This window comes from Otolemur garnettii, unplaced genomic scaffold (genome assembly GCF_000181295.1).
Source record: "Otolemur garnettii isolate 467f Iridium unplaced genomic scaffold, OtoGar3 scaffold00107, whole genome shotgun sequence".
Classification (NCBI taxonomy): domain Eukaryota; kingdom Metazoa; phylum Chordata; class Mammalia; order Primates; family Galagidae; genus Otolemur; species Otolemur garnettii.
Window position 1 is genome coordinate 5308607 of NW_003852502.1, and position 11903 is coordinate 5320509.

Sequence of the window (11903 nt, forward strand, 5' to 3'; positions counted from 1 at the left end):
CAAGGCCTGAGTCTAGGGCAGGCCTTCGTGCTGTGCCATCTCATGGTGGAGGGCAGACGGGCAAGAGAGGGTGAGAGCAAGAGAGGGTCAGAGTGGCCTTCGTAAGAACCTCCTCCCATGGTAACCACGTTAACCCTTTCAAGAGGGCAGTCTTCATGGCCTAATCACCTCTTAACTGTTCCAGTTGATAACAACACTGGCAATTAAATTTAAATCTGAGCTTTAGAAGAGACATTCAAATCATAACATGTATTTATCCCATATTGTTATTGATTTTTTTAATAAAAACAGGACACATTTCAAAAGTCAAATAGATTTCTACCTCCAGGAAATAAATGATGAAATCAATGTACTTTCCCCTATTCCTTCTGCTAAATGCAACTAAGCAGTCTAGAACATTATTACAAAACAAACCCGAGACAGCTTTGAAAGTCAGGGAAAAGCACACTAGTTAGGAGAATTCGTGCGTAAACCACATGTTTCTTTTTGGCCTCTCGTATCCTATACTGAGGAAGTACTTGGATAAATTATGGCTCTGCCAAGGACACTCGGAAGGATGAGAAGAAAAGATACAGAATGGAGGAAAATATTTGCAAACCACATATGTGACAACAACTATCAAGAATATACCATTGACAACCACTCTCAAAACTAACCATTTTTTAAAAATCCAGTTAGAAAATGAGCAAAAGACAAGAAGGGACATTTTGCCGAGTAGGATATACAGGTGGGGTACACGTGTAAGTGCAGAAAAGATGTTCAAATCACTATTAGGGAAATGCAAATTAGAACCACAGTGAGCGATCGTAGCACATTAATCAGCCTAGAATAAAACAAAAGAGAGTGACAATATCAAACGCTAAAGAATGCAGAGACCCTCCATCCCTTACACACGGCTGGCGGAGACACCGCCCCGCAGTAAAGTGGTTTGACAGTTGCTCCAAAAAGTGAACACCCAACTACCACACAAGCCATTACACTCCTGATCACATATTGTGGAAAGGAGAAAATTTATGTTCACATAAAAACATGTACATGAATATTTATAGCAGCTTTATTCTTAATAGCCAAAAACTATAAAGCAAGCCAACTGTCCTTCACTGGGTAGCTGGTTAAGCCATCTGGGGTCCCTCCATATGAAGACGACTACTCAGCAACAAAAAGGAAGGAATCATGGGTGGACACACCGTGGGTGAATCTGCAGAGTGGTGCGGAGGGAGAAAAGCCACCCCCAAATCACACACTGTAGTGTTCTGTTTCCATACATTCTTGACATGACAAAATTATAGAAAAAGAGAACAGATTAGTGTTTTCTGGATGTTAATGAGAGCGTGGGGTGGGAGAGAAGTGGGGGTGAGGAGGGCGCTGGCCCCAGCCAAAAAAAAAAAAAAAAAACAACTGTAAAAGGACCACATGAGGGATTTATGGATGAAGGGAAAGGGCTCCCTCGTCTAGACTGTCATGTCAGCATCCTGGTTATACCACAGGTGTGCAAGGTATTAACGTTAGGAGAAACTGGGCACAGGGTACACAGGATCACTGCGTGATTTTTTCTTTACGGAGAGAAAATACACAAAACATAAAATTCACCATTTTAATCATTTTTAAGCAGATGGTTCAGTGGTTTTTAGCCTATTCACAACATTGTGAAACTCTCAACACTCTCTAATTCCCGAAATCTTTCAGCATCCCAAAAAGAAATCCTGCAGACATAAAGCAACCACTCCCGTGAGCTGTTCCTTCCTGCAAGTCTGGGTTGGGGCCGGGGGTGGGGTGTAGGTTCTTCTCAGATCCTTCCTAAGCACAATGCAGCCCTGGGCATGTGGGTGTCCCAGGTGCCCAGGACAATGTCAAACTTTTGAAAGCACTTGTTCCCCAAAGAAACTCATTCCCCAGCCTTCGCTCTCCAATTTTTGTTGGTCTGTTGTTCTGCCTACCCGTTACCCATCACCTCAAATGGTGGCATTTAGTGCATGTGCCTGTGTGTTTTCAGCAGAGTTCCAGGTAGAAACAGAGACAGCTTGAAACCAGAAACTACAATTCTTTGTGAATGAGCCTGTTCTGCCCCCCGGGGTACTAGTGCTGGGAGTGAGGGCTGATATTTCAAGGCTGCCCCTGAGCTGGAGAGCAGGGGATGGTTCAGCACAGGTGAGTTCAAAATGCTGCAAAGTTCGCTGTTTTTACTGAGATTCAGCTATTTGTTCTTAATTAAGCATTCCCTTGGTTGTAGTACGCTTTTGTTTACTTTCCAGCGGTCTGAAAAAGCCAATTCTGATGCTCTCGCCAGAATCAGAATTTGTTGCTCTCATGGAAATAGATTTTCAGATTTCTGACTGTGCAGTTTTCATAGACATCAGTCTCTGGACTATTGATTAAAACTACATTTGAATCTACAACTATCTCAAAATGAGAAGATTAATTTTTTAAAAGTTAAATCATATTGAAGTATTCTGACAAACACAGCATTTTCCTATCTCACTTCTAACTGCTCAGTCCCATTCCCCCCAGAAGCCGTCCCTGGGACACAGTTTCTCCCGGCTCCTTGTCTCCATATATCTGAGTCATCAGTTTCATGGACTTGCCACTCTTATAGATAAGGGTTTGGGGTTTTTACAATACCAACCTCTCTCTCTCCACCAAACTTCCCAATATGGTGCTAGTATAACTATTATTAAATTAACAGTCAGTGCTTATATTAAATATCCACAGCTGATCTGTCTGCTTGTGTTTCCTTTCTGTTTTCCTGGAGTTAATGTTTTGTTTTGTTTTTTCATTCACTGAATTTTCTTTGTACTTATTGCTAATTCTTTCCAAACTTTTCATTGCAGTTTTCGGTATAATGTCTCGTATCAGCTAAACCTCAGTTCAGATTTAGGATACCCTGCTCCTTCTCTCTAGACTGCTGCTCTTCCAGACTTCTGGACAGCTGTCACCCGGGTCTCCCTGTTCCTATCATCCTTAGAATTCCCTGGGCCTGTTTCCTGGCCAGACTCCCCGACCCCTTCCCTCACTGTTTCTCCTTCTGCGTATCACATCCTCCCGTGGTTGTGTCACGTTAAAATAAAATTGCACATAATTTTGATTTGTCAGTTATACCTTAATAAAGCTGAAAAATACATTTTTTTAAACTGGAACAGTGACTAGAGGCTTCGTAATGAGCATCTCATATACCTGTCTCTTGAGATTAATCTAATTTTAACCGGTTGCCCTTTATACCTGGAGCACCTATCTGCAAATCCTTCACTCCTTCCTGGAGACCTCCCCAACTTTTCTTCATATCACATTTCTTTCTCTTTCTTAGTTTACCATCACCTCATTTAGGTAAACACGTCCGAAGAAACAGTACCTGGGAAAAATCGTGGAGACTCTGTGTATTTGAAAATATCTTTAGCCACCTGACGCTTGGTTGAGGGTACAGAATTCCATCGTAGCTGTCAGGACGCAATGAAGACCCCAGCCCTGGTTGGGTTCTCACCACTAGCAAGTGGTTCCCAGAACCTGAAAGTGCTTTGACTCAGCCAGCGCTAAACCACCAAGCCAGCGAGCGCAAGCTAACAGCACAGCCTTTGCTTCTTTTTAAGCAGGTAGTACATTGCCAAGAGGACCATGGGTCTCCGCCTCCCAAATGAGAGCGAACCCCGTCACAAACTCTTCCCCTTCCAGCCGTACCCAAACGTCTTGGCTTAGGCAGTTTCCTATCAGGAACCGTCTTTCTGTTTATTCTTTCTATTCTTTTTTTTTCTTTCTATTCTTGGTTCTACTTTATTTTATATTTTATTTTTCCTGCTCTCCCCCTGTTCCCAGTCTGTCCCACAGGCACCTGTTCCCTGACTGTGGCAGGTGCCGCTCTTCTTTGTCCCTCCTGAAGGGCTCGCCCGGTTGGCAGGTGGCCACTTCCTCACTGTCTCCTTCCGTGGCAGGAGGCAGCATCCCTCTCGTATCTCTTCTTATAAGATACTAGTCCCATTCTCGAGGACTCGACCCTTATGACTTAACATCCTCCCAAAGGTCTCCAAATACCATCATGTTGGGGAGTTAGGACTTCAACCTATAAATTTTGAGTGGACATATTTAGCCCACAGCCATGGAGGTTTGGATAAAACTTTAATTGTATATTTAAAGAGATCTTAGGTGTTAGGAAACATTATAGGTAGTGAATTATAGGAAAACACACCTAGGTCCCCTGCCCAGGGGAGAGAAAAGACAGCACTTCTCTGAAATCTGGTCATAACTCACCAACAGACAGGTTTATTTTAAGAAAGTAATAAAACTAATATGATTCCACCTTTCAGAGCTGTTTATCACTTGGGGGTTCGGTCTTGTGATTGCACTGTAGTAAATTAGCTGACTGAGAGTCCGCAGATTATATCTGCACCTAGACGGTCCATTTATCATGCTTAGCATTTGGATTTCAACAGTTTTCCTGCACATTTGCCAAAATGCCACGGGAATAATCACAGAAAGCTCCCTGCTTTGATCACCTAATGCTTTAAATGTCATCAGCAGCTCTGGGTTTAGGTTCATTAGAATATTTTAATAATCCATCAATCTTTTTATCTGAAAGTTTCCTATAACCACTTTATTAGTTTATAAATACATATTGATTTTGATTTTGTACCAACAACAGAGTGGACTTTAGTAGTTCATTGTGTACCTACCCAAGAAACTCCACATGGGTGGTAGAAATTATCAGGGTATAACAATGTAACAGTGGCAAAGGTTTTCAATATTATTAAATACTTGGCAAGTTCTGTGATCGATATAACATTTGAATTCTATATGCCACCCACACCTTTGCACTCTCAGCACTATTTTGCAAATTGACGCGATTACCCAAATTTGGAAATGCATCATTTGAATTTTAAGTGGTAAACTACCAAAATGTGATAACTGGAATCTAAAAAATTCAGTCACATAAAATGTAGGCTTGTGTTACTGGAAGGTGAGTAACGTTTCTGCCCAGCTAGTTACTCAGGAGTTCTAGGTGGGGACGTAAGATCTAAATCTGTCCCCGTACCAGCTGTGATTTGGCACACATTGTGACTTAGTTTGTACTACCTAGTCCCCAGGTGTGTTGTGCTTGAGCAGTAATTCCAGAAATTTTAAGGAGCAGGTGCTCTTTCCTCTCACTATACAGAAGGATGGGGCCGGAATAAAGTGGGTGCAGGGGCCTGCACTTTGAGACACAGGCCTGTCTGCCCTTTCTGTACCAAGCTCTCTCTTCCCTTTTTAAATTTGACCATTGAGATGCTCAGTGCAAATGCTGTACCTTTTTTAAAGTTAAGCCTAACTTTGGGTTTTCTTTTCCATTTTCTATTCTTTGGGGAATACTTGGGTCTAACGAAATCGATCTCAGGGGCTTCCTCCCCACAGCTCTTGGTCTCTGCCTGCTGTGACCTTTACTTCCCTCTCAGAAACTCAGCCTTTATTAACTGCACCAAGCATCTTCTCTCTAGCTGACCAAAGTGTCACTGACACAGTGTCCATTGGCCAGGGCTCATCATCCCCACCCATGATTATTCCAACATCAGCCAACTGGCCCTGGAAATTTCACATCCATCTGCCTTTCAGATGACAGCAGGTCAAATCTGGGCAGCCAAGATAAGGTCAGAGACCTAGACAAAAACAGATGTGCCTGACACTCCTGCCTTGTGTGAGGTCCCAGGACTCAGTGGCTATGTTTCTACCCCAGATCAGCCCCTGGAGGACACCACCCCTGTCCCAGCTGTGCAGTACATCACCACTAGCTCTGTGACCGCTGCCCCCAAGGGCCGGGAGCTGGTGGTGTTCTTCAGTCTGCGTGTTGCCAACATGCACTTCTCCAGTGACCTGTTCAACAAAAGCTCCCTGGAATACCAAGCTCTGGAGCAGCAGTTCACAGAACTGGTGAGTGGGCGCGGCTGGAGAGTCTCAGTTCTCTGTTGCTGTGTTTTATAATACAATCAGAGGCTGTCCTGAGCAATGCAGGTTAGAAGAGATGAGCCTCTGAGACCACCGTTGCTGGAGACATTCAGCTAGAAAAGTGGATTCAGATCTAAGCAGGGAAGGGAGCTCTGCAGAAGCCAAAGGGGAAGGTCACTGCCACCCAGCCTCACAAGAACACAATCATCCCTGAAATCGTTTCATTATAGTTCTCCCTAACTGAGTTTATCCAGGAATTATACATAACCACTCACCTGCTGAACTTGGAATCTAAAACAGCATGAGTGGAGTTTTCTTACGGCGTTAGCCATCTAAGAAAAGGGCGCGAAGATAGAGTGAGCCAGTGAAGGGGCTGCTGAGAGTTCCGGGTAAGGCTCCTGCTTCAGTTTTTCCCAAGCTCTTGTTAGTCTAAGAAAAAGAACCAATGGCTTATCACTCTGGTCTCTAACAGAGAAAGTGAGAAGTTAATCACGATGACATATGTCGTTGATAATAAAACACCGCAAAACTCATATATTTATTTTACTTCTGTACATTTGGGAAATACATACCCGACAAGAAGTGCTGAACTGTGTGATACGCAGTCCTGCCACTCACAGGGAAACTGCACTGCACGTCACACAGATGGCAGCAGTTCTGACAAGAACAGAAAAAATGCTGATATGCTTTGTATGCAATCGTCTGTATAATCATTATACAAATTAAAATCAACATAAAATCTAATGTCTCCAATAGATATTTGCTTTAAAGTAAGACTTTATCTGGCGCATCCCCTCCACCTCCCAACTCTCACATTGAGGTGTGTAGATACAAGGAGGTGTCAGGAAACAGAGTCCCTGTGACCCTAGCCACGGTACCCTCATGAGGGTTCCTGCGATGCTGCTACAATGAGGAGATTAAGAACGCAGGGACTTTAGTTAGATACAGGCTTATTTCTCTCTCCTGTGATGAGTGGGACAGCCCTGCTCTACAGTATCATTCAAGAACTGAAGTTCTTCGATCTTATAGCTCTGCCAACCCCAAAGGTGTCCCCTCCCTTGTGTGGTCAAAGCTGGGTCACTGGCGCATCCCTGCTTCCACTTTGAGAAGCCAAAAGATAGGAAACCAAGGAAAAGCAATTTCCTTCTAACAGGTGATACCAGCGTTGTCCACATCACCTCCACTCAAATCCTATTGGTGGAAACTGATCACATGGCCACACCTTGCTGCAAAGGAGGCCAAATATGTGGTCCCCTGGGCAGCTTCTTGCCTGTGAAGAGACTGAGTCTGGGGAAGGGGTGGCTGGCCATCTGCACACTAGGAGGGACAGGGAGTCCCCACCAGAGGCCAGAGAAATGCTAAGACATGAAGAAGGAGCCCAAAGTAGGAGAAGTCAGAAGAGCAGAGATTGAAAAAAGAAATTCCATTTTATTTACCCAGGAACCTTGTGAAGGAGACACCAGAATGTGGGTAAGGGTCAGAGTCAAAATTCTGGCAGGGTGGGGCAGGGACAAAGAAAAAGTAGTTATGGGCCAAGCCTCTGAGACGGCAGCTGGCATCTCTGTGCCATCTGGGTTCACCAACACACAGTTCATGAGTGACGGGCCACAGACCAGGCAGACATGGCTGAGTTTCAAACCTTTTTGTAAAATGATCTCAAGGTAGACTGAGGCTCACAGAGGCAGATGGGAGAAGCTGGAGCAGAAGGCCCTGGAACATGCTTTTGAGATTACTATTATTTGACTTGGAAAGGCGTCACCCCTCTTTGTTCTCCCTTACATCTCAGATAAGGGCAGGGAGGTACAACACAGCCCCTCCACAGCACTGTGGGTGAGCTTGATCAAGGTCACTCAGCTAGTCCGGGACGGCTCCAAGACTGAAACCCAGGCCTCCTGACTGCCAGTTCCCTGCCATTTCCGCCACCCCACATTTGTGGGGGGCATATATCTATGTGCCAATGCTGCATAGACAGACGCGCCGAGTGTTAAGCTGTTGTCTGTTTCTGTGGATCATTTGAAATTGGTCACTTCCCAGCAGATGTCCCATTTACACAGGCGTAGGTCAGTCTGCTTCTGGCTCAGTCTGGAACACAGTTTTTATTTACTTGAAATTTTTTTAACTAACTAATTGAACCTGGCATTCCAGCTTTGCAGATAGCATTGGCCTGGATTTTTAAAAATCATCTATTCCCACCATTCCTCATGAAGAAAACCACTGCCCATCCATCTCAATCCACTGATAGAAGGGTGGAAATAAGGAACATAATCAGTGCAAACAGATCATTACGCAGGGTGGTGTTCTGGTCTCCCATTAAACCCAGAAACAAAAATGTAAACAGTTAAAAGGAAGTGAAATTTATGCCCCAGATAATGAAAAGTGACTATAAGTGGAATTAGCAGCAGCTGAGCGCTCAGAACACGACTAAGAGAAAATAACCATGTTTTATTTTGCAGCTGGTTCCATATCTGCAATCCAATCTTACGGGATTTAAGCAACTCGAAATACTTAACTTTCGAAATGGGAGCGTGATCGTGAATAGCAAAATGAGGTTTGCCCAGTCGGTGCCGTATAACCTCACCCAGGCAGTGCACGGGGTCCTGGAGGATTTCCGTTTTGTGGCAGCCCAGCAACTTGACCTGGAAATAGACAGCTACTCTCTGGACATCGAACCAGGTAAGAGAACGCAGCCCGGAAGGTGGTGGGAATTTTATACTCATTTCGTTTTGTTTTGTTTTAAGGCATGCAGTTCAACCTTTAGGCCATAAAAATCAATCACATTGGATAAAATAACCTTTTGGAAGCTACAGATGATGTTTTTTAGAAAAGTAAAGTCTTAAGACACACAGGTTAAAGTTTTATACATCAATTAAAGAACAAAAAGGCAAAGAACAAGCACACCTTTTGCTTCCCAATTTGAGAGCTCTGTTTTACCCCCAGAACAAAACTCATGCTTTGCTTAAGAGATCTTTTTTTCCTTAATGTAGCCCTTAGCCGCGCTAATTTACATTCTTCTGGAAGTCAAAAGCACTTTCCCCCTGCTCTGAAGCAGCCTGGGGGATTCCTATCTAAGAAAGCTTTCAATCACAGTTAACCATCAGACAGCCCCTTCAAGACATAATCCAGGATGAAGCTGAGACAGCATCCCGAGGAAAAGAAAAATAATCATGAAATACGAAATTCAAATTTGGAGAAAGTCATTTTGCCACGAATAAGGAAAGAAAGGAAGCATGTCTGCTTCCCGGTTGTGTGTTCTAGATCAGCCTCCCATGCAGATTAAAACAGAGAAGGGTTAAGAATGGAACAAAACTCTTAGAGATGTGGAGGCTTAGCCCAGGGCTACGTAACAGCAGGCAAACATGTGTTCTGATAATAAAGCAGGCTGTGTGTGCCACTGTAACCAGCTAGGCCCAAGTTGGGAACTGTTTTCACCATTAGTTTCTGTTTTCTGACCAACTGAAGGAAGTTTTATGCCCTGGAGTGCAGGGGCAGGAGGGCTCCAGACTCACAGCCAACCACCTCCCGGTCAGACTCAAAACAAAGCTTCCTAATTGGCCATGAATTAGTGAAGTGAATCTTTAACACCCTCTCTGCTCTCGGTGGACTAACAGGGAAAGCGGAGGGAAAAGGCCTGGGGCAAAATGCAAACCAAGAGGCTCCATGGGAGACATTTATCTTCGCAGAGCAGGGCTTTGAGCAACTTTAAGAAAATTGCCTCCTGTACCTTAGTAAACAGGATCATTAAAAAGACAGACTGTGCCCGGAGGTCCTGAGCCAGCCAGTACTTACCTCTGAATGGAGCCGCTAAGTAAGCCCTCTGGACCCCCGAAGAAATCAAAGGCCTTCTGAATGCTAGTAAGATAGTGCCTGTTCCTCGGGAAACTACCTCAGTCTGAGAAGGAGCTGGTTAGGATCCCGAGGCTAATTTCTTCAGCTGGTTGATAGAGATAACAAGAAGTACATGAGGACCATTTGGAAAGCATGAGGGAGGCTCATCTCCTCTTTCCTTCCTCCCCCAGGAGATGACAGTTAAGTTAGGGACCCACACAGCAACACGAGGTCAGTGTGAGGAGCGAGGGAGGTGTTTGGCTGCTGCGGGGGGGGGAGGGGGGGGCTGGCTTTGCATGCAGGTGCCTCTTACCAGTGCCTTAAGGGGAGAGTGGGAAGCCAGCCCCCTGTGTCCAGCCCCCTGTGTCCTGCCAGGGGTGTGTAAGGGACACTGGTGATACTGGAAGGAAGCACAGCATAGCGATGGCCCTGCAAGTCCCCAGCCTGAATGTGGGTCCTGCAAACTAACTCACAGCAGCTCTCGGTTTCGACAATTGGTAAATGGAGGTGGTAACATTAGTGAGGACTGAAAGAAAATTTACCGCACTTAGCACAGGGTGGGACAAATTGTGATTGTGCAGGGGGCCAGGGACTGAGTTTCCCTGGGCCTCGGAAGTTTTGCTGAAAGATCAACTCACAGAAGAAAGATTAAATGGAGAAAAGGCATACAAATTTATTTCACGTGTATACATAGGAGCCTTCAGAATGAAAACCCAAAGATACGGGGAAATTGTCCATTGTTATGCTTAGGTTCAAAAAAGTACAGACAGCTGTGTAGGAACGTGAGTGGACAAACAGGACGGGACGGACGGAGTGGGGACACCAGCAAGGCCAGTCTGTCCTCCACCGCTCTGAGCGGTGTGTCTCCCTCCCGGGTACGGGCAGGACCCTTCCTGGGATGGGATCTTATGACCAACAGCCAAACAACGTAGGTCAGATAATTTCTTTATGGTAGTTTTTACACAGACACAGCAGAGGGAAAGTTAGAGTAATATTTTTAGCTTTTGTGGCTGGCTTTGGGAAAAGGGATCTCTGGTTTCTATGACCTGCCTTGGGGGAAAGGGATCTTAGTTTCTATGGCTAGCCCCATAGAATGAGGGGAATGAGGGGCCAGAGGCAGGAGGGCAGGAGAAGGCCAGAGAATAGCGTTTGCTTCGAAGGCTGCTTCTGAGGCTTTCCTTTGGGGGTGCTATTTTCTGAGCCCCAACAGTTACCTAGTAAACATTAGCTGCCATTTTTGCAATATTGTCACAACTAACTATTCTTTGGTGACCTGCACAGGAACCAGCAAAAAACGGTAAAGGAGTGTGATGAGGTATTTGTGTGAGGGTTGCACCAAAATTATTTTTAATAATTTCTTGTGAACAGTTCTATGTGACTTTTCCTCTAAGAAGTCAATGGCAGTAGAAATGAGATGGTGCTAAGATCAGTGTCAGTTTCTGCTGTTGATGAATATACACTCAGCCACCTACGAATGCCTCGGGCTGCCCACTGTACCCTGGTTCCATGTCCAATTCTCACTCATAATGCAGGAACAGCAGAAGGCCAGGCCACTCGGGGAGCCCTGAGGAATTACTTGCCTGCTTTTCAGTGGTGGCTCAACCCTGAACCAGAACCAGCTCAAAAACCTCCAGAGAAATAGACATGGTAAAGCCACAGGAAGCAGGGAGACAGAATGACAGCTGTCAGTGTGGGTGTGTGAGTGACCACTCAGGGCATCTATGCGGGAGACACTTTGCAAAAGCCACTAACATGTGACAGAGAGCTTTTCAGTAAACTGTAACAGTTCTACCCTATTCCTTACTAGACACCTGGAGAGTGACAAGATCAAAATTTTAAACACAGTTACAAATGAGTGGAAGAAGTCTCACAAAGGATGGCTGTGGCCAGCCACTTACGAGGTGAACAATGCTTTAATGAAAGGGTTTGAGAACAGCAGAATTAGAAAGTCAAATATGAATTTTATAAGAGTTAAACAATGAACTATATAAATTCATCTCCATAACTTAAAATGGATAAATTCAATATTCAAAGTAGCTCCTGTGTACACCGTGCTGTGCACAGGTGAAAAGCTACTGTCCTGAAATGCTGGCCAGGCCCACAGTGAGGTGGAGGGAGGAGGTCCCCACAGTGAGGGGGAGGGAGGAGGTTCCCACAGTGAGGGGGAGGGAGGAGGT

General features: G+C 44.9%; 1 protein-coding gene across 1 annotated transcript in view; it reads left to right on the forward strand.

The window, feature by feature from the left end:
• Positions 1-11903, forward strand: part of IMPG1 (interphotoreceptor matrix proteoglycan 1) — a 128111-nt gene that overhangs the window by 95872 nt on the left and 20336 nt on the right. Inside the window, 5 exon segments of the mRNA XM_012809515.1 lie at positions 5374-5486; positions 5489-5563; positions 5566-5621; positions 5623-5886; positions 8355-8574. Coding sequence (XP_012664969.1) covers positions 5374-5486; positions 5489-5563; positions 5566-5621; positions 5623-5886; positions 8355-8574 — 728 coding nt within the window.